At 35.7% G+C, this 26,885-nt stretch overlaps 2 protein-coding genes and 1 long non-coding RNA gene across 5 annotated transcripts; 2 read left to right on the top strand and 1 right to left on the bottom strand.

The window, feature by feature from the left end:
- The first annotated feature begins 8,973 nt into the window (after positions 1 to 8,973).
- LOC105952216 (polygalacturonase non-catalytic subunit AroGP3-like) lies at positions 8,974 to 11,291 on the top strand. Its single transcript, XM_012975746.2, has 2 exons — positions 8,974 to 9,122; positions 9,260 to 11,291. The coding sequence occupies exons 1-2, from the start codon at positions 8,988 to 8,990 to the stop codon at positions 11,081 to 11,083; spliced, it is 1,959 nt and encodes a 652-aa protein (XP_012831200.2). The 5' UTR covers positions 8,974 to 8,987; the 3' UTR covers positions 11,084 to 11,291.
- Positions 11,292 to 15,166: 3,875 nt separating this feature from the next.
- Positions 15,167 to 17,019, bottom strand: LOC148767834 (uncharacterized). Of its 3 annotated transcripts, none has more exons than XR_016033611.1 (6): positions 16,711 to 17,019; positions 16,403 to 16,561; positions 16,243 to 16,286; positions 16,065 to 16,151; positions 15,864 to 15,973; positions 15,167 to 15,736 (listed from the first exon to the last, which is right to left on the bottom strand). It is a non-coding gene; the product is annotated as an uncharacterized LOC148767834 (long non-coding RNA). The 3 variants fall into 3 exon arrangements; XR_016033609.1 differs by having other exon boundaries at positions 16,065 to 16,143; positions 16,711 to 17,018; XR_016033610.1 differs by having other exon boundaries at positions 16,065 to 16,143; positions 16,671 to 17,018.
- A 5,863-nt stretch (positions 17,020 to 22,882) lies between these two features.
- LOC105952214 (serine/threonine-protein kinase 52) lies at positions 22,883 to 26,139 on the top strand. Its single transcript, XM_012975745.2, has 6 exons — positions 22,883 to 23,340; positions 24,316 to 24,437; positions 24,515 to 24,711; positions 24,819 to 24,993; positions 25,099 to 25,233; positions 25,736 to 26,139. The coding sequence occupies exons 1-6, from the start codon at positions 23,034 to 23,036 to the stop codon at positions 25,940 to 25,942; spliced, it is 1,143 nt and encodes a 380-aa protein (XP_012831199.2). The 5' UTR covers positions 22,883 to 23,033; the 3' UTR covers positions 25,943 to 26,139.
- The last annotated feature ends 746 nt before the right edge of the window (positions 26,140 to 26,885 follow it).

The following is a 26,885-nucleotide window of genomic DNA, read 5'->3' on the forward strand; positions in this document are numbered from 1 at the left end:
GATTTTAAGTGTAATCGGAATGATTACACTGGAATAAGACGAGGTCAGTATTGACCTCGCATCCGAGATAATTATGTAATCGGAATGATTGCACTGGAATAAGACGAGGTCAGTATTGACCTCGCATCCGAGATTTTAAGTGTAATCGGAGTAATTACACTGGAATAAGACGAGGTCAGTATTGACCTCGCATCCGAGATTTTAAGTGTAATCGGAATGATTACACTGGAATAAGACGAGGTCAGTATTGACCTCGCATCCGAGATAATTATGTAATCGGAATGATTGCACTGGAATAAGGCGAGGTTCGGAATGATTGCACTGGAATAAGGCGAGGTCAGTATTGACCTCGCATCCGAGATAATTATGTAATCGGAATGATTACACTGGAATAAGACGAGGTCAGTATTGACCTTGCATCCGAGATAATTATGTAATCGGAATGATTGCACGGGAATAAGACGAGGTCAGCATTGACCTCGCGTCAAAGATAATAAGTTTAATCGGAATAAATACACCAGAATAAGTCGAGGTCAGTATTAACCTCGCACTTGATTTAATGAATGTAATCAGAATTACTGCGGGAATAAGACGGTCAGGATTGACCTTGCAGCCGATATAATGAGTTGTGTAAATTAATCAGGTAACGTCAATATTAACCTCGCATACAGAGCAGCTCAGCTTTTTAGAAAAGTAAAATGTTCAACAATATAAAAAAAATAAAAAAAGAGGAAAGAGTGATGGGGATAACAGCACTTAAGTAAAACAAAGTCGGAACATAAGGATAGCGAGAAAGTAAATCAACTTATATTATAAATGTTTCGGTACAAAAAAATAAAAACAACAAAAACAAAAACTACAGAAGGAAATATAATAATAGCCGACATAAGGCCTTAGTCTTGAGCATCTTCATCTGGCGTCGCCACATTATCAGCCTCGGCATCTTCCTCGCTGGCAGCAACCTTATCCACCAACTCCACAGGGCCTGCCCCGGTATATGGCCGAAGTGCCTCGTCCAGCGGGACTGTATACCACGGTTGCCCATCACGGCGCACCTGTAAAGGTTCCCAAGTCGCTGGCATCTCGTTGGCAGGCAGTCTTCCCATTACGTCGATGGGATCTAGATGGATCGAGGCGCCAGCTTTCGTAATATCCATATGCGCTATCTTGATGGTATGCGAGACGACAAACTCCGTATACGGCATTAAGTCGGTTAAAAAATCCGGAGAGTTCCGGTACATATACCTAAGTTCTGCCGAGAACTTCTGCAGCATAGCCCTACCTCGTCGGAAGGAAGGTAGGCACGGAAGCCTTCCTGCCAAGCCCGAGCTTTTTCTTCCTCAAAGGCTGCTTTCTCGCGAGCAAAGACAGCCCTCTCTTGTTCAAGAGCAGTCGCCTGCTCTGCGGCCCGCTTCTCCGAGATCACGATCTGATCTCGAAGAGCCCTCTCTTGCTCCACCGCGGCGACCTTCGTTTTCTCGAGCTCATCTCGCAGGCGAGATAGCTCCTGTTGGGAATGGGCAGAGGGAAGGCCCCTGTTGGCAAATAGACCAAAAAGGTGGCTAAGGGCGGCACAGCCCTGCCTTTGCAGTTCGTCTTCACCCAGTTTCTCCAGCACCTTCTGGTCCTTGGAACACCGGAAACTGCGAATAAAATCCACCATCTCGTCAGAGCCCGGCTTCGGGATAAGCAGCGAGGCCGGTACCGAAATCGTTTTCGGGGAGGGACGAGCCGAAGCAATCGCCGAGGTTGATGCTGCTTTAGCAGGTGGCGGAGTATTCTTCTTCGAGCTCGACGGATTGGAATCTGACGATTTCTTGGGCAAGGGAATAAGAGCATCCTCGGCAACCCGTTTACGGTGTGAGGACTTGGGGGCGTTATCCATATCGGCCGTCGAGCTAGGCAGCGCGTTGGCTTCATTGGCAGGAGCCGGCGCGGTAGAGGCTTCGGCGTTGGCAGCAGTTTTCTTCGGAACTGGAGTAGAGCGCAGGTGGGCAAACATCGCTACTTCTGCAATAATAAGATGGGAAAATAATTAATAAATACTTATTTAAAGAAAAGAAATAATTCGCATATAGGCGAGATGATTACCGCGTTCGGCGGGAGTCATAGCAGGCCCCGGCGTACGGAGTAAACCAAAGGCAGCAAGCAGCCCTGGTGTCCGTATAGCACTTTCTACGTCTAAGAATTGATTATGGAAGAAAGACTCGATATATGCGATGTCAACAAGCATGTCCTCAGTATGAGGAGGTGGGGTTTGAATACTACCAGCTTGAGTATTAAAGGGCCAAGGTTCATTACTTCGAACGAAGAAGAACCTTCGATGCCAATAATTAATTTTGTTCGGAATATTGGTGAAAATAGTCTTATCTCGCCGATTGGAAAGATAATACATCGAACCAGAACGGCGAGCATAGAAAAAATAATCCAATAGCCCGCCGCAGATATTTTGGATATGTAGGAGAGTGCATATCATAAAGAAACAATTCATTATACTAAAGGAATTAGGGGAAAACCGACATAAAGGTACCCCGAAACGGTTGGCGACATCCACCAAAAATGGGTTAAGGGGAAAGGAAAGGCCGACTTTTGCTTGGTCCTCGTACCAAGTCAAAAGCTCGTCATCAAAATAGCCCGGAAGTTGGGTCGGCTCGGGGTGTACATACCGATATCCAGGCCCGAACTCCACAAACTCCAAGACCCAACTACTGTCCACTGTGGTGTACGGATGTTTGGAACTCGAAAGAGGAATAGGATTTTGAACTATTCTATGAAGATCTATCAAGGCGACGTCTCCTATCTCGTCTACACCCTCAAACATGGCATCATCTAAAAGGAGATGCGAGGAATCTGAATCACCTAATAGCAATTCTAGAGAGCTACCTAGGGGGATGAATCGCTAGACATCCTAGAAAAGGATAAATTTGTTGAAACAAAAAGGAATGAGAAAATCACCTGAAAGAATGGCTTCCGCTGAAGCTAAGGGATATTCCGGGAAAGGGCGTGCGCGTGCCGTCGGGAAAGATGAAGCAAACGGAGAAGGTTTGCACAAATCGAAAATGGGCAGATGCAGAGGTGAAGCAATGTGAGGAAGAAGATGTAGCGAAAAATTGGAAAGGGGCCTATTTAGAATGTATATATAGAGCAATATTCTCTCTACCCAAACAAAGGGAATCTGGCCGTTCATTTCAAATTAAAGAACGGCCACGATTCCTCAACGTTTCACATACCCCAGAACCTCGGGCATATCAACGGTCACCATACAGATGCAGACACGTGGACTCACCACATCAAATTTTCTGCCATTAATTCACGTGCTTACGCGAATTCCGAGGAAGGGGTCATGATTGCAAGGGCTTTTTCGGCAAAAGCAGACGGAAATTAAGAAGACGGATGCCGAGGTATCATCAATGCCACAGTTCGACACCACTAAATTCTTTTCGTAGTGGCGAACTGGGGGGAGTAGAGAGGAGATGCAAAAGATTTTTTCTAAAACCAATAATACTATATCTAGTTTTAGATACCTCGTCAAACTACGTATAGTGGGGGGAGTAGATGATCCGGACTAATTTTGGCCTTGAGGAGAAGCCCAAGTCCAGTTAAGTGAGGCCCAGATAATCAGGCCCGAACTTGGGCCCAGGTCAAGATCAGGGAAGCCCAATACCACAACTATCGTGAAAACCGAGGTATAAAACCTACGAGATAGACTTTCGAGATAAATTCCACGCCTAACAAAGTAGGCATTACGTCGGCATCTCGAAAGTAGAAAGGGGGACAATTATGGGACGTAAAAGAGGGGTGGCAGACTTGAACTGATGGAGGAACAGTGAAAAGAACCAATGAGAACATGCCACGTGGCCGAATAGACAGGCTGACGGTTTTTCTATCTTGGAAATATAAACAAGCCCAAAAAGGCCCATATTGTAGTAGTATATATATTGGGTCATAAAGAGAGAAAAGGCCAGTTGAGTAGGAGTAAAGAAAGGACACTACAAGAAAATGTAAAATAGGCAACGATTTCTTTGTGGACCAAATTAATTTCGTTGCCAATAATTATATTTTAGCAACAAAATATAGTATTTGTGGCTAAAACATAACCTTTTTGTAACAAGAAATTTTTGTTGCCTTTGACTCTCATAGGCAACGAAAACTATTGTTGTGAATAGTATCATATATATTTCGCAACGAATTTAATGTAAGACAACAACTTCATTTGTTGCAAAAGAGTGTTTCTTTTTGCTACGATACAAAATTGTAGTAAATACATATACAACGACAACAAATTTATTTTGTTGCCAGTAAGTGATAAAAGACAACGAAATATTTTGTTGTAAATGCTCCAAGTGATTTGACAACAAAATATAATCGTTTGTAAATGTTCCAAGTGATTTGGCAACAAAATATAATCGTTGCCAATTTACAAACCAACTATTTTTTCTTGATTTTAATTTATTGAATATTATTATTATTATTATTATTATTATATATATATATATATATATATATATATATATATATATATATATATATATATATATATATATATGTATATATATATATATATATGTATATATATATATATATATATATATATATATATATATATATATATATATATATATATATATATATAATAAAATATGATAAAAAAATCTTATTTATTTATATAACTATATTAAACATTTTTCCTTGCCTATTTAGTTTTTATAAATTTATTTTCAGCCAATTTGCAGAATATAATGTTGCCCCAGCGGTTTGAAGGGGCTCTAACTTCAAATCAACCAGGGTTCAATTCCTACCATTGTCATATTCTCATATATTTAACATTTATCAGCCCGTTGAGCCGGTCGTGAGTTCGACCCAACTATTCATATTCCGAAGTAGCTCAGTGGTCCAATGGATGTGGGTCCGGCTTGGCTCGGTGGTCCAATGGATGTGGGTCGGGTCGGCGGATGTGGGTCCGACTTCGATAAAAATCCGGACCATAGTTTTGCAATGAAACAAATTCGTTGGCAACGAAAATAAATTCGTTGTGTATACTATGGGCGACGAAAATAAATTTGTTGTGTATACATAATACATTGGCAACGATATATAATTGCCAACAAAATATATTCATTGTGCATTCTAAATGTATAGGCAACGAAAAATATTTGCCAACGACATGAATTCGTTGCGCAAACTAAATGTATTGGCAACAACTTTTAATTCGTTGCCCCGAACTTTTCGTAACAAATAAAAGACAACGAAGCTAGCAACGACTTATTTTCGTTGCGAATGGAATTTGCAACGAAATTATATACTTTCCACAACGAAATTTGTTGTAGCCAAATGCGAACTTTCTTGTAGTGGGAATTCAATAAATTGGGCCATTCGTATCCATTATCTTACGCACATCATCAATTAATTAGACCACACATATTGCTTAATAATCTCTCGTGTTTACATTATTTAGTAATCACATACACATACAAGGTATGAATATTCGAACCTATGGCAAAATCTAGTAATTTACAGAATAAAATAAAAGGGTAAACTTATATTATTGCATGTGACTAAATTTGGCACATCAGATTGGTTGTACCGATCTTGGCTGGATACATAAAAAATCAACTGATTCGGGTTCGGGTTATTTCAAATCATCGTCACCTTCACCTATGGCCGTGAAGGGAGGAGTGGGGGTGACAGTCATCGGAAAATTTGTGAACTTGTTGAAATGAGAGTTTTCGATTCTTTTGGTTGGGGGATGGGTGGTGTGGGCGACAGATGACTTGAGTTTTTTCTTTTTATTTTTTTTTACATTTTTTTTATTTTTAACAATTAATTTATAATTAATATATAAGATGTAAAATAAGGGACAAATTTACCCTTCAAATCTCACGTGCATCGCACGAGTTTTAATATTCCGATAAAATTGCCTGAAAATACCTTTTAGAGGGCACCGTGCGACGAATTAGTGAGTTCAGGTAAAAACGTGCAATTTTTTTTGTTTTGGGAGCAAAGCGCAAAACGACCCTTAATTTAGGGGGTAAATTGCTTTTTACTCTTTATTAAATAGCCCCTCATCGTTGCATTATGTTTAAATATGCTGACATCATCTGTTGACTTTCTTGTTACCAACCGTTATTATAGCCTTTGCGCCTTTTTTTCCCCTTGACTTTTAACCCTTTGGTTGGCTATATATATAGTGCTAGGGCTGAAAGTTTAAACGTGCCTCATTTTATTACCTTTTTTTTTTTTTTTTTTTTTTTTTTCATTTGAAATTAGTTCTTTTTTCATTCATTTTTTTCATCTTAATTTTACTATCATCAAGTAGTCTGAGCTCAATTTCATAGAGCATTCTAAACCAAACCAAATTAGGAATCGGATACCTAATCTCTTTAATGAACAAACTAGGCCTAAATGGGACATCAAATCAGAGTAAACATTTATCTCAATGTAAGTTAAACTCCCAACATATTCAAAATTCGTAAACATATCTCCATGATGGATGTTAATCACGAAAAAATAATCTGCCATTATAACCTAAAAAAATATGCTCAAACTAATAAAATATTAAAATAAGCAAAACAATTGCTTAAGAAATCATCAAAGTACTGTTTGCAAGATGAGTTATATTGGGAAAAAAATGAAGGAGATAGTGACTTTATATTTTTTTTTGACTGAAATATTTCTAAGACAGAAAGTTCACACATATTTCCTATAAACTAAAAGGTAGGGGGTAAGATTGTAATTACACAACAAAACATTACAAAACTAATATCTTTATGTTTTCGTGCGTTGGACCATAAAACGTATGGAATATTTGATAGATTTCATAATTGAGGGATCTGTCTACGAGACACCTTAGAATTCAGTGCAAAGTGAACTTTAATTTGCCCTAATTTATAATATCAAGATTCATCTACATACATATCATCAAAATGGTATAAATATTGGTAGATGATAGCACACAGACACACAAATATACAGACAATACTACTACTAGGTTTAATTAGGGTTATGGGAATTGTGTCCCTTTAGCAGTACTTTATATATATGCATTGGTTTCTGCAACACTGTGTCTGTAATCTGCAGCATGTAACATGTTCACTGCAATAATAACTTTAGAATAATAATTTGTAGATAAGGGGATCTTAAATAATATATATGTTAGTGAAGAATGTGTGATGAGATTGTTCTTTATTTTATAATAGCTGTAAAACTGACTATATATGACAAATAACCCCCCACGAATTTCTCCTTTTTGCTTTTGTCTTTTTAGCACTTGTGTTTGCTTGGAATCTATTCTTTCATTTAGGCATGCACAACTTGGTGGGGGGTGGGGTGGTTGGGTGGGGGCCGGGTTGGGGTTCTTGTTTTCTACGCATGATTTGGACTAGTGGTCCATATATTTATGGTTTTAAAGACATGGTTTATAATTCGTTTATACATCTGAAATGTTAGATGTCGATTCAATTTTACTTAATATATTTACGACTTTAAATGCGATTTTGACAATTTTTCAGTTCAACTAGTTGCCTTTCTTATCCAACTCAAATCAGCTATGTTGGATATAGGTTGGCTCGAAAACATCGAGTGGCATAGGTTTCATTTTCTACTGGTGGGTGGGAAAGTTATGCATGAAGAGTTACACGCAGAACTGATCAAAACATCAAAGTTGTAGTTAGTATTTCATTCATCAATGTATAACCCTGTTTTACGAAATTCAGTGCAGCTGATTCAAATTGGATTATAAAACAAACTCAAAGAACAACAAATTTTGTGTTTTGATTTTTTTGAAGTTCGTATAAAGAAATGATCAAAAGCATATTCAAATTCGAAACATTACTATCAAAGATATATAATATATCTTGTTTCTTGCCTCGATTCAAATAGCTAATTAAAACTTCAATGGTGGGACCAACCACCATCGACGACAACTGAATTCAGTGAATGCTGAATACACTATAGATCTATGATATGCGTGTTTCGAAATTCGGATAAAGAAATGATCAAAAACACATGTGTGAGTGCCGAATACACTATAGATCTATGATACACGAGTTTCTTAATTAAAATCGATTGATTTTAGAATAACTAGTAACGCGTATACATAATGGAATACTAACATATGTTTTTGATCATTGAAGATTTGGTAATGCATGAAATTCTACAAAGTGAAATGTGGTGTACATGTATGGCATTTATTAATGAATTGTAAGAGCTTAAGAGTTAGTGTTATACCTACATGTCTTAATCATCAAAATAATGTGCCTTGACAAACAAACACTAATGACTGAAACGTTATTGTTTGTACAAACTATTATTATTATTATTTAGTGAGATTCAAGATTTCTCTGACACAAATATCTACCTTGTGTCCTTTCTCAATAAAAGACAACATCACCACTACACTAAATTAAAATTAAATTAATAATAAAATAAAATTAGACCATAGAGAATCTCTGCTCCTTGCTTTTATCAAACAAACATTTGTCCAAAAAGCAAAATAAATAAAGTGTAAATTCATAGCCACCCCTGAAGTAAGGTCAAATTATGAAAAGACCCCGATCTTGTTTTGGTAATTACATTCACCCCCTCTACCATATATTTTCTTACACGTCCACCCTTGCAGTGTCAAATTTAGTGAAATATTGTCAAATTTGTACCCGTTTTACCCCAGTCGAGCTCCACATTTTGAAACAAGATGATCATAAGATGTGTCTCCTACCTTGTAAATATCAAATTGTAGTGCATCAAAACGAGTACAAACTAGAGAAACATTCCACATAATCTAGAAGATTCTGTTGAATTTAACACCAGTTAAACGTGTAAGAAGATTCATAGTTGATGGATGATTATAATTACGCAAACATGAGGGGTGTTTTTGTAATTTGACCTTACTTCAAGTGATTGCCGTAATTTACTCAAAAATAAAAGATAAAAAATAAGATTATAAGATTATAAAAATAAGATTATAAGAGTATGTTATTTCCCCTATAATAATGTCCTTTTCCATAGATCACCAAAATAACCATCTCTCTAGTTTGTCTCTTTCTCTCTCTAAGATGAATATGGACAGAGGAAGAGTCAAGCTCAGTAACGCCATTTTCTTGTTCTTATTACTCTCATGTTTTTCTGTAAGTTTATTTAATACATATATATATATATATATACTCTTTTGTTTTTGTTGTTTTTCCTATTTTGTAATTTATATTATTATTATTTATTTATTTTTCTTACAAAATTAATTTCATGTTTGTTTGTTTTCTTGCAGGTAAAATCAGTGTTGTCTGAGAAAGCCAAAGAGAATCCCTTTACAGCAAAGGCTTCAACCATTCGTTACTGGAAAAAGCACGTGTCTGCAAACAGCCGCCGTCAAATACCTCCGTTTCTACTATCCAAAGCCTCGCCGCTCTCCGCCGTGGAATCTGCATTCTTCACCAAACTCGCGGCGGAGAAGGCCCTCTCCTCCCACCTCCCCGCCTTCTGCTCCGCCGCCGACTTGTTCTGCCTGCTCGACTCCAGACCGCCGGCGGCCGTCCTCGACAGCCACCGCACCGACGCCGACTTCTCATTCTACGCGAACAAGCAGTTCGCCAACTACGGCACCGCCCGTCTCGGCGGCGCCGACCAGTTCAAGAACTACTCCGACGGCCTCAACTTCGCCGCCGGATCCTTCTCACGGTACAGCCGCGACTCCACCGGCCACCGCGAGGGTTTCACTGGGTACGCCGCCGACGGCAACGTCGCCAGTTCGAACTTCACCTCGTACGCCGCCGGCGCCACGGGCGGCTCCGGCGAGTTCAAGACCTACATGCCGCGGGTGAACGTCCCGGATCTCCGGTTCAACTCGTACGACTCGGACGGGAACGGCCACAAACTCGCGTTCGGGAGCTACTCCGACAACACAAACTCCGGCAGCCAATCGTTCTCCGGCTACGGCAAGAACGGCAACGGCGCCCCCGCCGAGTTCGCCAGCTACGGCGACACGTCCAACGTCGTCGGGTCGAAATTCACCGGCTACGGCGAACTCGGCAATGCCGCGAACGACTCGTTCAAGGGTTACACTACGAACGCCAACAACCCTAACAATAATTTCAAGAATTACGGCTCCGGCGGAAACGGCGGCGTTGATACATTTAGTAGCTACCGTGATTCGGCCAATGCCGGCACCGATTCATTTCAATCGTACGCTCGGACGTCGAATTCGGCCAAGACGAATTTCGCAAATTACGGGAAGTCGTTTAATGTAGGATTCGATGCGTTTAAGGAGTACGCTCAAAAGGGTGCAATGGACCAAGCGATAGGGTTCAAAATTTACGGCTTCAACAACTCGTTCAAAGAGTACGCTCAAAAGGGCATCACGTTTGCCGGCTACAAGAAACCAACCGAATCAACGAAACCCGATGGCAAAACCGTAAATAACGGCGTTGAGGAGGGTAAATTCTTTAGGGAAAGCATGCTTAAAGAAGGGACGATTATGAGGATGCCCGATATTAAGGACCGGATGCCTAAAAGGTCGTTTTTGCCCCGGACAATCTCTTCGAAGTTACCGTTTTCAACAAACGAACTAATCGAGCTCAAACGAACTTTCCGTGCGGACGAGGGCTCCGCGATGGAGCGCGTGGTGGTCAAGGCACTATCTGAGTGCGAGCGGAACCCTAGTCCCGGTGAGACCAAGAGGTGCGTGGGGTCCGCAGAGGACATGATCGACTTCGCGGTGTCGGTTCTCGGGCGGGAGGTGGCGGTGAGGACCACCGAGGGGGTGGCGGGGTCCGGCGGAGATGTGGCGATCGGGAAGGTGGAGGGGATCAACGGTGGAGATTTGACTAGGGCGGTGTCTTGCCACCAAAGCCTGTACCCGCACCTACTGTATTACTGCCACTCTGTGCCGAAAGTGAGGGTTTATGAGGCGGATATTCTTGATGTGGAATCGAAGGTCAAGATTAACCGTGGGGTTGCCATCTGTCACATTGATACGTCCACGTGGAGTCCACGTCACGGTGCTTTCGTGGCGTTGGGTTCTGGGCCGGGGCTTATTGAGGTTTGCCATTGGATCTTTGAGAATGACATGACGTGGACTCGTGCTGACTGTTGATTGGTCCACACATTCTTATATGTTTATTTGATGATATTTTCGGAAATGTTTAATTTCGATTAAAAAATTGTGTTGAAAATTTTAGTTTTTTTTTTTTTTTTGGATAACTTTTTATGATTCGTTATCACCGCAAGTTTAATTTGTCTGCATAATTAAATAGGGGCAATTTCGCAATTTGAAATATTAAATGTCGTTTTAATTTTATTAATATTGTTCTGACTTTAAACGTGATTCTGACAATTTTATAGTCTGATTTTGGCAAAAGTTTAAATACAAAAATTGTAGTCATTTGAATAAGCTTTCTAATCCAATTTGAATCAGCTAGATTGGATGTCGGATGTGAAAGTTATTCATGAATGAGTTACATTTTAAATTTTAGATAACTTAAAACTTTAAAACTGTGAGCAGTGTTCATTGATTCAAGCATATATTTCTCACCCGACATCCAATCTTGATGATACAAGTTAGATTAGAAAGCCAGTTCCAAAATCTGCTACTTCCGTATTTTGAGTTTTTCCGAATTCAGACTTGAAAATAGTCATAATCATATTTAAAGTCGAATAGGTATTACTAAAACTAAAACGGTGCATCCCATTTGCAAATGGTTGTTTTTGTGAGGCAAAAAAGCACAGAAATGAACGGTCACAACTCGTTACATTGGTTTCCAAAAAAAATGCAAATATTCTCATTATTTGAAGCTACGAAACCCGAAACGGAAACTTGTATTTCGGGTTTCATAGCCTGAGTTAAATTGCAATAAATAAATAATAATAGTTTTTTTTTTTTTTTTTTCTTATGGTCTAAGCATTGAAAGTGGTGGTACATGCCTAATAAATATATGGTCCAATGCACAAATTTGATGATATATTATGCAGTGTGTGTCAGTTTATGATTCTCATGACCAAATGCGCATGTTAGCTACAAACTAACTAAAGAAAACAGACAATCTGTGGAAGAAATGATTCTACAACTTTGAGTGCAACTTAAGAAATTATGTCTACAATCATGTAAAAGAAAATAATTTCAATTATAAAAGGCAACTTTTTAAGATTATTTTTATATATACATATTAATAATGTACTAGTACTTCACCCGTGCGTTGCACGGAGGTCAGTTTTAAAATGGGAAAAATAATTATAATATGTAAACGACTATCTATTTATAAGAACACCAATTCAAGTAATAAAATGGAAGGAAATAAAAAAATATAAACTTTATCTCTTAATTAAGAGTTGTAACAAATGAAATTCAATTAAATATTACAAAGAAGAAAACGCGAAGCGCACAAAACACGATATGAAGATTAAGTGAAATCATCTAAAATATATGGCATAATTCTATTTCATGGAATGCAATCTACTACACCATGTGAATCTTCTGCAAAATAACTAACTTAACAATAAACACGACAGCAGAGAAGTAACACAATAGATATTCAAATAACCTGCAAGTTTATCACTAACGACGTTCAGTAAGTGATGCACATTATTCAAACAACAATACAACTTATTAATATCGCAAAAGAGAAAAGATAGATACGCCACTACCAATAATGATACCAATATTGTTACTAATACTAATTCTGATACTAATATTAATACTTATATTGATATTGATACTCATACTAATTCTAATACTAATACTAATACATATATTAATACTAACACAAATACTAATACTAATACTAATACTAATACTAATACTAATACTAATACTAATACTAATACAAATATTAATACTAATACTAATACTAATACTAATACTAACACTAATATTAATACTAATACTAATACTAATACTAATACTAATACTAATACTAATACTAATACTAATACTAATACTAATACTAATACTAATACTAATACTAATACTAATACTAATACTAATACTAATACTAATACTAATACTAATGATATTACTAATCGTAATTCTACAAATACTAATACTAATACTAATATTAATACCTAATTCTACTACAAATACTAACACTAATTCTAATACTAATACTAATATTAATACTAATACTAATACTAATATTAATAATAATACTAATACTAATACTAATACTGATATTAATACTAATATTGATATGAATATAAATACTGATACTAATACTAATACTGATATTGATACTAAAACTATTACAGTTATTGGTACTACACTGCTAATACTTATATTGATACTAATACTTTAAGATTATTTTTATATATACATATTAATAATGTATTAGTTTTATATATACACATTAATAATGGAGTTACGCTAAATAGTACTCAGCTCCATGTGGTTTGAAGGGTTGACACTTCCCTCCCCTCTGTGAAGGAAAATAAAATGAATAGTGTAAATGAGAATCGTGGTTTTGACCGGTAAATAGTAGGAAAATAAAAGGGCGTTTCAGACATTAACCATTTCCCATCACACAAACAAACGACCGCTACCATATGTCAACCTCAGGGGCTAAAGTGACCAAATCAGTAACATAGGGGGTGAAGTGCTAAATATTTAAACCATGGTGGGGCTAAAAGCTATTTACCCTTAAAAATAATTTGAATAAACGCTAAAAATTAAATCGTCAGCAATCCTAGAATGTGAAACAACCTAGAAAAGAACTATGCGATTCTATCAGACATAAAGCGGGGTAAAAGAGTCATTGTACACTCAAATTTAACAACGTTAAAAGTTTGACCATTGACCGTCAAAAAGAGGGGGGCCTTTGATGTTTCTTATACATCAAGGGGGGTAAATGATACTTTTCGCATATTACAGGGGTGCAAATTGAATTTACTCTAAATTTTGAGAAGGAAAACGATTTGGTTCAAAAACCTGATGGGCCCAAAATTGGAGGCCCAAATACATTTGATAGAAGATAAAATCCAATGGGCCCAAAGGAAGTCCATTAAACCTTTTATTAGTGAATTGACACTATCTATTTTAAATTACAACTTTTCTATAAATTAATATTCCCGAGACTAATAAAATTTAATAATTTAGCAAAATATTAAATAATCGTTATCAATTTATAGAAACTAGATGAACCGTTGAATGGGGGGATAAAAAGCCATTTAAGAACTACAACATATAATTACATAGTGATCGAACTCTCTTTGCCGATTGGTGATGACATGATCGTGATGTCAGCCTGGATTGCTTTACATCGCTTCTAATTTCGCCAGGATCTCGGTCGGCCGCCAATCCTGCAACACATGGAGGGAATTCCCGGCATAGAAGCTGTGAGAAGAATTTTTCTATGTGTATGTTATGTGTTTCACTAAACAAAACATTATAGAGTAAGAGTTTGAGTGAATCCCCTATTTATAGGTATTTCGTCACTTGAGATGCAAACTTCATGTGAATGTTTACCCTAACTCCCTATTTACTTGGGCCTTCCATATTTAACGGGCTTTCATGTTAAATAAGCTTCAGTTTGCCTAAGACGACGACCCGAAGTCCCAACGTAACACCTTATAGTCTTACCTCGTATCGTCCTATGACGTCAGGTGCTAACGATATTTTCTCCTTGTTAGAATTTCACTTGTTCTGCGCAAGCCGGCCCGCGCGAGGTTGGTCAATTCATGCCCTTTTTTTTCCCTTTAACATCAATTCATGCATTTATTTATGGGTCCATTTGATATACACCCTTAATATGGAAAATATATAGGGATAGGTCCACCCCTAAAATTCTTCCTTTGAGATAACCCCCTGGAGAGGCAAAAGTACTATTGTACCCTTATATCTAATTTTTGCCCAACTGCATTCAGTATTTTACTAACTGCATTCAGCATTATAGTCAACTGCAATTAACATTTAGACCTGCATTTATCATATTATCAGAATTTTTTTAATAAAAAAATATAAATGTTTATTTTATTATTATTTTTTATATATACCTCTGTTGTATTTTTAATTTTTTAATTTTTTTAATTTTTTTATTTTTTTATAATTTTTTATTTTTTAAATTTTTTAAATTTTTTAAATTTTTAATTTTTTTTAATTTTTAATTTTTAATTTTGTTTCAATTTTTTGATAAATTTACTGTATTGAAATTGACTACACATGACTATTGTATATATATATTACATATGATTATATAAAAAAAACTTCATCTACACCAAAAACAAAAATTCACAATTTAATCTTGATATTATAAATTAATTAATACCCAACAAAAAATTGGAAAAACACAATCATCAACATCACTATACATCAGAAAAAACACATAACTTATATAGCTTATATATAACAATATATTACTACGAGTTACTACACGTGACTATATATGACTACATGTATATGACTACACATGATTATATATGACTATATGTATATGACTACACGTGACTATATATGACTACATGTATATGACTACACGTGACTATATATGACTACATGTATATGATTACACGTGACTATATATGACTATATGTATATGACCACGTGTGACTATATATGACTTGATAACGCAAATCTCCCCTACACTGAAACAAGTACAGCCAAGTTTCGAATAAGACGTAATTGTCGAGAAACTGCCGGTCCTCCCACTGTATCATCACTGACTCGCCTGACAGACTCCTCATCCAACACGAGAGTAGCTTCTAGAGTTGGTAGCCAATCTGCTTCTTGAAGCCAATGTCTCAAAGAAGAATTGCCATGATACTGAACATAAAAATAATTCAGACCCTCATTCATCTTGGAAATATGAAATCATTAGCCGATTAACTAATAGAATAAATGAAAACGGGAGCACCCCTCTAGATTGACTTTTTGAGAAAGAGAAACTTACACCATGTACTAGAGACCACTGTCATCATTTGTGGATGAACATATATAGCCATGAACTTGAACCGAGTAAGAATGGTACATTACTCTATGGTGAGCCGGTCTTTTCAATACCTGAATGTAATTTCACCAAGAAGACATCAAAGTCGAACAATATATCACCATTTTAAAAAATGTAACTTACTAATGTGTCAACTTAGCATACCTCTATTGCCCTTCTTCCCCTACGTTGCGCCTGATTGCTAACCAGTCGCCGAAGCACAATTTTCTTATTGAACAGTGGACTGCATTACTAGAAAGAGAGCATTATTAGAATTTCTATTTCTCTTCATGATACTTCGGTTGATAAAATCCTGAAACGAATGCCGTAAATCAAAACAAACCTACTAGCTTCCTTCACTGTAGCTTCATATACAATTTCATCACCCTGCATTACAACTCAACAAAAGCACAATGAACATAGTCAGATCATAGCAACATGAAACTTTATGAACTCAATCTTACAACATAAATAGCAAGAGAAGCCAATAAACTGCTACTTACCCTATCCCCAAGGTCAATGCTAACACGATCATGAACATTGAAGTCCGAAATCTTAAACTTAATCACATGGCTTAAATCATCATCATTGTCTGAGCTACTTACACCATCACTTTCCTCGGATTCTAATTCACGAGTAAAATTAAATGAACGCTGCAATACCTAATAATTTATGCATCATAAAATTAATCGAAGCACTTCTAAACAATTATATTGCTACATTAAGCAAAGTGGAAATAATATAGTTTTTTAAATAAAGTCAATTATTTACCCTGACAATTCACAATCAAATTGTAACATAATATTTGTACCGTAGCACATGTATATGTTGTGTTTCTTCTTCGTCGGCGCCATATCTGGTGAGAAAGAGTTTAATGAGAGAAGATCCGGCAAAGAGGGGAGTGATGATGGGCGGCGATGTCGCTGGAAAGGAGAGTCGCGCAAGGCAGATGGAAAGCGGCGGCCGGTGACGGTGGAGTGGCGGTGGGCAGCGGCGGCCGACGACGGAGTGGCGGTGGGCGGCGGTCGGGCTGTGGTAAAATGAGATTGAAGAGAACGGGAGTTGGGGAGAGAGAGAAAAAAGAAACGCTGTTGTGAGGTTAGGGTTTTGCCTAGTAAATACATTAAATTGAAACTAAAGGGGTAAAACAGGTATTTTTAATTATCTACGGGGTCTAACAAATTAAGATCAAAATTTGGGTTTTTGCCTAGGAAATAAAATATTATTGGACCTATAGATATATATTTCCAAAACTAGGGGTGTATCCCTCATTTTCCCTTTATTTATTGATTGATAAATAATAAATGAATTGGACTAAAAAAAAAATAGTGAAGAAAGAAAGATAGGAATGCATTAAATGTTTTGAATATCCATCATCATCATCAATTATCTTGTATACAAGTATCATAAATAAAGGCCCTATCCAACAAGTACCCATGGTACCAAAAGTTTGTTATACACTGATAAATGTTTATTATTTTAGTCAAAAATTAAATAATGTTAGAAAAACAATTATTTTGTGTATTAAGTTTGCACAGGGGTATAATAACATTGACGGGCAATATAATAATGTACAACCATTATTCAACAAATATATAATTATTCACACTCAAATAAAATTCGTTTTCAATCTTAAATATTCAAATAAAACAAATTTACTCGATTATTCGATGTCGTTTAAAATGCCTGGATGAGTAGTTGAAGTCAAATTTATTAAAATATATATGTTTGTTGTGAAATAATTCCCATTAGCTAATGTATATAGTGCAGTATATATATAGTTAAAATATATGTATATCTAATAAACTATATAATATATAATATAAATATATGTGTAGAGAGAGAGTGTGTGCGTGTGAGTGTGTGGGTAGAGAGATAGTGTGTGATGAGAGAGAGAGAGAGAGAGAGAGAGTAGAGAGAGAAAGTAATTTTATTAATTGTGAATATTTTTACACGGTAGTATAAGAAATGGGAGAACCAATTTTCATCTCTTTCTCTCCAAAGACTACATCTATTTATATATTACAAACATGCCTACTCATCTAGACACTTGGCAAAATTATAGGTAGTGTATTACTCAAATAGTGCCACATGCCCTTATAGGTGTCCAATTGCTAAATACCCATGTGCAAGTCCACAATATTATAACACTCCCCCTTGGACGTAGCACTATTGTATCGACTGAATTGATGCCTCATTAAAAACCTTAAGCCGGAAAACCCAGTGGGAAAAACCGATCAGAAGGGAAAAAGAGTACATGAATCAAATCCAAGTCGTGTGCATAAGCTGTCTCGTTAAAAACCTTAGCTGGAAAACCCAATGGGATAAAAACCAGTTGTAAGGGAAAAAGAGTGCAGCGCACTATTGCTCCCCCTGAAATGAGCAATATAAGCTCCCAATACGGGGCTGTCAATCAATTTGTAGGTTGTCTCATTAAAAACCTTGAGCTGGAAAACCCTATGGGAAAAAACCAGTCAAAAGGGAAAAAGAGTACAACACATCATAGCATTATGTGCTCTCCCTGAAACAAATAATATAGGCCTCCGAAATAGGCTATTTAATAATCATAAGTTGCCTCGTTAAAAACCTTATGTCGGAAAAACCACATGGGAAAAAGAGTGCAACATATTATCACTTCGTCTTTGCAATATCAAAATTCAGTGAACCATAAAGATAACATTAGAATGTCTGTTAGACGTATGTCCATTCCCTCGTGGACAACCCTAGGAAACGAAAAAATGATGTACCGGTAAATACATTTAAATATAATCATTCCCATATACTCGGTAGAATCAATATTTTACAAGGCACACATTATAATGAACAATTTTGTTGTTATTATTCCTCTAACGAACAAACAAAACCCCATTTATATCTAGGGAATTTATATTGTTCGGAGTTGGTACCATTAATCCGTATTTATTTCGTTTCTCTGGGAAAGCCAATTCCGATTTAATCGCTTTCTCGCATTTAGGCCAAACTTGACTCTACCGACATTCTATTGTTTTGAACGTGATTCACTGGATTAATCATCCCGAAATTTTATAATTGTAATTGCCCTTAGTCGAGAGATTAATCTCTACATATTTATCCGGAGCATGTTTATCATGACTCGTTCATTCAGTGGATTTAATTAATCCATATGAGTGTGAGCGTGTGCTACAAGGTACTGATATTTATCCCAAGTACTCTGCACAAATCTCATCAAAATCATTTTGATCGAGTTTTTCCGGCACTATCCATTCTCATATGCACGGGGTATAGTAACTTGTGCAGAAAAACGTACAAAATCGTATTGCACGTGCATAATAAACACACGTGAGACCATCTATAAGATGCTTCTCACAAAATCATAAATATTTAAAATATTGGTGCACTTGAAAGGTTGTATTGGTCCATCAACCCTTTTGCACTAAAGGTTACATAACGAGATTTCTATAAATTACAGAAATTTTCTTTGGACATAAGGATCCTTATATCGTACGAATGTCCGTAGTATATTCTTTATTTCTAGCCACCTTAATATTTTATGGGCGTCCCCATATTAACATGTCAAAACCTGAATATTTCAGGATTAACCAGTTTATATGACATGTTGGTGTAGTAATTAAAAAACTCGAATTAGGACACAATACAATATACAAAAGCTAATGCTTTTAATATCATAAGCAGAGAAACATTATTTATTCCCGGAGCCATGATCTCTACGGAAAGTAATTTAGTTTTACTTCGTGCTTTGCGCAATATCACACTCAATAAAATTTAGAATATATTAAATTGTCAATTTGACTAATACATCGTCCGGGGAGATATTTAAACTCAACCTCGGGAATATATATATATTTCAGGGAAGATATGTAAACTTTACTTCAGAAATATTTCATCTGAAGGAGAACTTTTAAAATTCGACCTCGTGAATATGTCACTCGAGTGAGATATGTAGATTATTATCTTAATTTCGGGAATCAGTCCGAGAAAGATATATAACTCAATTTCAAAGTTCGAAATTATAATATATAGACAATAGTCTATTATATTTGTTCACATGTACATCCATATTAAATAATATGTCAATAAAATGCTAACTCAATCTTGGGAATTTAACATCCAAGAGAGATATACAATTTCAACCTCGAGAATTTCTCGTTCGATGGTGTTTTGCAAACTGCATCCCGGGAATTTAACATCCGAGAGAGATATGTACATGTTACACAATTAGTAGACATAGTAAATTAACTTTGAAATATTACCAATATCATCAGGGTGTATAAGCTCGACCTTGGGAATATTTCTTCCAAGAGAGTTTTACTAACTTAAACTCGGGAATAAATCGTCCGAGCTAGAGAGTCGTAAATTTTTATTTGGGGAATATATAATTAAGCTCGACCTCAGGAATGTATCGTCCGAGGGAGATATTATAAACTCGATCTCGGGCATATTTCTTCCGAGAGAGATATATAAATTTTATCTTAGAAATTAGCTCAATCTCGGGAATAAAATCAACCGAGAGAAGTATTTAAATTTTTGACGTCATTTATATTTATCTCGAGAAAATAATATTATAGGCTCAACCTCGGGTATATATCGTCCGAGGGAGGTATGTTCATAAATAAATAAATTCAATCTCGAAAACCGTTACATCGAGAGAGTTATATCGTAACCATTAAAATATTATCATGCATGATCTCAAATATATAACATTTACTCATAGGACAAAATATATTTTGTAGGCAATATACTCATGAGTTTTAGTTAATTTTAACCAGATTATTATCTCGGCTAAAATATTTGCATCCACTCTGGTCAATTTAAGAACATCTTGACGAGGACTATCTTTCACATCGTCATTGTAGGCATAACCCCATATTTAATTTTATAATGGCCTTTCAATCGACCCTTAACAAAAATGTCCATCGTTTATATAGGTATCACCCAATTAATTTTATTTTAATAGCCTCATTGGCCTTTGAGGGGAATCACAACTTTTAGTGACTCTACGGGCATCACACCCGAAGTTATATTTATGGCTTCTATATTGGCCATTATCGGGGACTACAACGTCCACCATCTCTACGAACATTATGTTCGGAGTAATTATCATAGCCTTTAAATCGACTCTTAATTTGGACTCCTATGCGACGGAGTCATTTTCATTTCTCATTATCTAAATCAGCCCATTTTCTTTTGCTAATTTAAACAAGATTATTAAATAAATAGATCGAAACTTGCACATGCCAATTACATGTTTCTAAATTTACAAAATCAAAATCATGTAATGCAAGTTGAAAATTCATAGTCGAGGCGAGAGATATTAATCTTTTTTTTCTCATAAATCAACATGCATATAATTATAGATAAATATATCCTTCCTTTCCTCCGAAAATCGGTGGCGTATAAATACCGTAGTATTTGCTTCACCATTTGACATCGAGGATCTGGATTTTATCAAATAAAATAACATAAACAAACTTACATAACCTACCTTCTTCCGAGCAGAACCTCGTGCTGATAACGTGTTGTGAAATAATTCCCATTAGCTAATGTATATAGTGCAGTATATATATAGTTAAAATATATGTATATCTAATAAACTATATAATATATAATATAAATATATGTGTAGAGAGAGAGTGTGTGCGTGTGAGTGTGTGGGTAGAGAGATAGTGTGTGATGAGAGAGAGAGAGAGAGAGAGAGAGTAGAGAGAGAAAGTAATTTTATTAATTGTGAATATTTTTACACGGTAGTATAAGAAATGGGAGAACCAATTTTCATCTCTTTCTCTCCAAAGACTACATCTATTTATATATTACAAACATGCCTACTCATCTAGACACTTGGCAAAATTATAGGTAGTGTATTACTCAAATAGTGCCACATGCCCTTATAGGTGTCCAATTGCTAAATACCCATGTGCAAGTCCACAATATTATAACAATGTTGAGTCGTTAATTGTTTTTATAAGTGTATCTAGCGGTGACAAGTGGAATGAAATTTTGAATTTCATCGATTTCGATTCAAATAAATTTGATTTTGAAATAATATTTTCCATTCAAAATTTCAAGAATCATGAATCATGATGCATAGTCCCTTCAATTGCTTAATTGTCAATTCCATGGCTTAATTTGTTGCATTATTTCTTTATTCATCTTATTATATTATTTGGATCCGTCAAGAGTACCATGTTTTAATTGTACCGCACTGAAATTAACGGTATACTCTTTTTTTTCCAATACCGCAACATATAATATGTACACGGCATAAAATTAAATATCCGACAACCGTACCGAAAGCATCCCTACAAAGTTAAATGTATCACATCATTTCAAGGTAATATGATGATATGACTTTACTGATTATCCTCAATTATTACTTACCATAACATTATTCTTTTTCTTCCACTTCCATTTACAAATTTGTATATAAATTAATGGGAAATATACAATTTTGGTTCCTCAAGTATGCACCAATTTCACATTTTGTCCCTCATGTTTTAAAAATTCAACATTTTTAGTCATTTTCCTCAATTTTCTGTTAATAATAACGGAATCAAGCGTGTGCGCATCACTTCCTTAACTGACACCGTAACGATAAATTGACGAAAATGACCAAAAATATTAAGTTATCGAAACACGAGGGACCAAAAATATTTTTTGTGAAAATGGGGGACCAAATGTGAAATTAGTGCAAACTTGAGGGGTGAAAACTATAATTTTCCCATAAATTAATAAAAATCAGAAATTTAATTTCATTAAAATCATATTTTTTTCTAGTAAAACAATAATTCAAATTAATGAGGGTTGAAAAAAAAAAGTAGTAGAAGAAATTGTGGGGCCACTTCCACACGTTGTCTTCAGGCAATTCCATGTGCCCACATGGCGCTGCTCTCTCTCTCTCTCTCATAATACACACACTATTACACACACACACACACACACACACACACTACTACACACTCGCATTCACACACACACACACACACACCATCCCGGTATTTAATTCGCTTTCTCCTTTTCTCCATTTGAGGCATAAAACCCAAAAAAATCAAGAAAAAAACAACGCACTTATATACATATATATACACATTTGTATGTGTGTGTGTGTATATATATATACTTACACACAGAAGAAGGAAAATGGAGAAAAGCAGTAGTAATGGGTTCGTGAGAGCAGATCAGATAGATTTGAAAAGCTTGGACGAGCAGCTCGAGCGCCACCTCAGCAGAACTTGGACTCTGGAGAAGAACAAGATCAACAAGGATCCAAACGACTCCTCCGCCGCCGCCGTCGCCGCCGCAACCCCCGCCGCCGCCGCCGTTGCACCCAGGAGGCAGAGGCAGGAGTGGGAGATTGACCCATCTAAGCTGATCGTCAAGGGTGTGCTCGCGCGTGGCACATTTGGGACCGTCCACCGTGGCGTTTACGACGGCCAGGATGTTGCCGGTTAGTAATTAATTAATTATTATTTATTTACTATTTTACTTTCTTTTTTTTTTTTTTGCAAAAAATGAGAAATTCATTAATTAATTATTTATGACTGTCTTTATATTAATTAATTAATTAATAGGTATATACTTACTTATTAGCTGCGCAAAATCTGATCTGATTAATTAAATAAAATACACTGAACTAAATTAAATAGCAGCAAAGTGAATAATTCGAAATCAAGAATCATCATTATAATATATCCCATTTAATTCAATATTAATTAATTTATAAATTATATGCATCCCATTTAATTATTTTATTTTGATGGGTAGGAAATTAATGCATTCTTATGGAATCCGTGACTTGTGGCACGGGTTTGGTTTTAATTTTGGAGGTCACTGCAATAATTTGTGCTGCTATTTCTCAACTTTCATGTGATTTAACCATTTTTTATTTATTTATATTATATATAATATATATTTTGTATAAGTTAACTTTTACTAGAAAATGGGATCTTGACTTTCTGTCCAAATGTATTAAACAATTTATCTACATATAATAACACACACTGGTAGTTATTTATATAGATCTACGGTTCTAATTGAATATTGTACTGAACGAGATTTAGCGATGTTGACCGCATTCGAAGTTACTATGAATCTTAAATTTAGTGGTAATAAATTTTGTTACTCTGCATCTGCCTTATTTAAGTAACTTCTTATCATAGTATTTGCCTCCGTATATTTTCATATCGAGGATCGTATGATACATTCGTATATCGAGGATTCACTCAACGTTGAATTCAATTACTTACAATGTAGTCTAATTTTCCGTACAATTTAGGATAAGATAAAGTCATTTTAGATAATTTTAGATGACCAATTAATCGCTTGTCTTTATTAATTATCATACTTTCGGATTATAATCACTATTATCATTAAATTTTATCGCACTTAACTAATAGTTTGGTAACTATGAAATAATCCTCAGTTAAATTGCTCGACTACGGGGAAGACGGCCACAGGACAGAATCTGAAATAGCATCTTTAAGAGCAGCTTTTACTCAAGAAGTTGCCGTGTGGCATAAACTCGATCACCCTAATGTAACAAAGGTTAGTATCCATTTTTTTTTTTTCCGGTCGCCTAATTTATATACATACACACGTAATAATTGATAATGAAAATGCAGTTTATAGGAGCAACAATGGGGTCGTCGGGACTAAATATTCAGACGGAAACGGGCCACATAGGCATGCCTACTAACATATGTTGTGTTATCGTGGAATATCTGCCAGGTGGCGCCTTGAAATCTTACCTTATAAAGAACAGGCGAAGGAAGCTTGCGTTTAAAGTCGTTGTGCAGATGGCACTCGATCTTGCTAGAGGGTACCTTTACATTATTACGTCTCGTTTTTTTTTTTTTCGTTTTTTTTTTGCAATTTTTCCTAATTATATTTTTTCTTGATTTTATATATTATTTATATATTTCGTAGGTTAAGTTACCTTCATTCCGAGAAAATCGTACACCGAGATGTTAAGACGGAGAATATGTTGTTGGATAAGACAAGGACGGTTAAAATTGCCGATTTTGGAGTTGCTCGTGTCGAAGCATCTAATCCACACGACATGACGGGGGAGACTGGAACCCTAGGTTACATGGCACCCGAGGTACATACATACATACATACATCATATATTTTTGTAATTTACAATGATACCCCTGTATCTTTAATATTTACACGTCTTCCTCGTATTTGCGTGTTTCGTTTGTAGGTTCTAAATGGGAATGCATACAACAGAAAATGCGATGTATATAGCTTTGGCATCTGCCTGTGGGAGATATATTGTTGCGATATGCCGTATCCTGATCTTAGTTTCTCCGAGGTGACATCAGCAGTTGTCCGCCAGGTAATAATTATGGGGTGGAAATTGGAATTGATTTTTTGGATATTTCCTATTTTTGAATAATATTTTTCATTCCGAAAGTTCCGATCTTTTTTCTTTTTTTTTTTGAAAGGAATTGGAAATACATCCAATTTTAATTTCCAAAATTATTTTCGAAAACGGATTTTTCCCCGAAAATTACACTTATGATGTAGTATTACTATGTATTTTATAATAAAGGTGACTAACAAGATGGTACATCCAAATCCCGCCAATTCGAATTTCGAACAAGTTTTCTCATTCCAATTTTCGTAATTCTGATTTTCGATTTTTTTTTGGAACGGAACTGAATTTAGTGTATCACTTTCGAATAAAAATTGGAATTTTTCCAAAAGTACTAACTCCAATTTGATCCGTCAAATTTCCACCTCTATATACATATACATTTACACGTATATAGAGTTTTTTCTTTGGTTGATTTCTACCGTTTTTCCTTATTTGATTTTTTTTCTTTTTCGGGGGGCAGAATTTGAGGCCCGAAATACCCAGATGCTGTCCAAGTGCACTTGCGAATGTGATGAAACGGTGTTGGGATGCAAGCCCGGATAAAAGGCCCGAAATGGATGAGGTGGTTTCCTTAATAGAGGCAATCGATACTTCGAAAGGTGGTGGAATGATCCCTGTCGACCAACAACAAGGTTGTCTCTGCTTCCGGAAGACTCGTGGCCCGTAAAAAAAAGAAACTCGAAAAATGGTAAGAATTAGGGTTTCTTTGTCTGAAGATTGAAATCTCAATTATTGTTATGCATAGAGAAAATCTGGAGTATATTATTTATATTATCTCGGATCTCTTGCATGGTGTAAACTGTAAAGGTTTTTTTTTTAGATATTTTTCTTTTTTAAAAACTTAATTTAGTTATTTTATATTTAGCATTCTTGATTCATTTTAATTTTATAGTGTGGTGTGGGATTGGGATATTACTCTATATTAGACCAATGTGACATGAAAATTGGACCAATTATAAATAAAAATGCAGTGATTGGTTGGAATATATGAAGCGTTCGATCTGAGATGTACGGTTGTGATACGAATTTGGTTTATTTTGTTAATAAATCGAGCTTTTAATGAATGAGTTTCAATCAAATATCGAGTGATTTGATTTTAACCCGACAATAAGCTCATGTTTAATTTTTTTTTAATAATATACGTAAAAATAAAATTCAACTACTAGTATGACACGGTGGACTTTCACACCATTAAACTAACCAATGAGATGTCACCTATCCATGTGATACATGATATGCACATATGGTCTTCATTTGCATGGTTTTGATAAGAATTCAAATTGTAGCTATGAACACTACATAACTAGCTTGTACACATGTCGTGTACGTAAGACTTAATATTTTGTATAAATAGGTACGCTCGTAATACAATATATATAACTTTCATTATTATCTTTCTTCATCAATTACACTCGATATACTGTAGCTTCAATTTTCATTATTCTCACACTTCAATTTCTCTTATAGCAATGATGGCTTTTAATTATAACATGCACTTTGTGTATGTATCATACAAGAATTATATGTTCTTGTAAACTCGTAAGCCTAGCTATTTACTTTTAATATATATATTTATATACACCTTGTATTATATTCTACAACACGTTATC

Source organism: Erythranthe guttata, chromosome 9 (genome assembly GCF_056151865.1).
Source record: "Erythranthe guttata isolate IM_541 chromosome 9, IM_541, whole genome shotgun sequence".
NCBI classification, from domain to species: domain Eukaryota; kingdom Viridiplantae; phylum Streptophyta; class Magnoliopsida; order Lamiales; family Phrymaceae; genus Erythranthe; species Erythranthe guttata.

What these genes read in the sequence shown, in the direction of transcription:
- LOC105952216 (XM_012975746.2), top strand. Translation starts at nt 8,988, where the DNA reads ATGTCCTTTTCCATAGATCACCAAAATAACCATCTCTCTAGTTTGTCT. An exon ending in TATTACTCTCATGTTTTTCT is followed by an intron (nt 9,123 to 9,259) that starts GTAAGTTTATTT and finishes GTTTTCTTGCAG; the next exon opens with GTAAAATCAGTGTTGTCTGA.
- LOC105952214 (XM_012975745.2), top strand. Translation starts at nt 23,034, where the DNA reads ATGGAGAAAAGCAGTAGTAATGGGTTCGTGAGAGCAGATCAGATAGAT. An exon ending in CGACGGCCAGGATGTTGCCG is followed by an intron (nt 23,341 to 24,315) that starts GTTAGTAATTAA and finishes AATAATCCTCAG; the next exon opens with TTAAATTGCTCGACTACGGG. An exon ending in GCACTCGATCTTGCTAGAGG is followed by an intron (nt 24,712 to 24,818) that starts GTACCTTTACAT and finishes TATATTTCGTAG; the next exon opens with GTTAAGTTACCTTCATTCCG.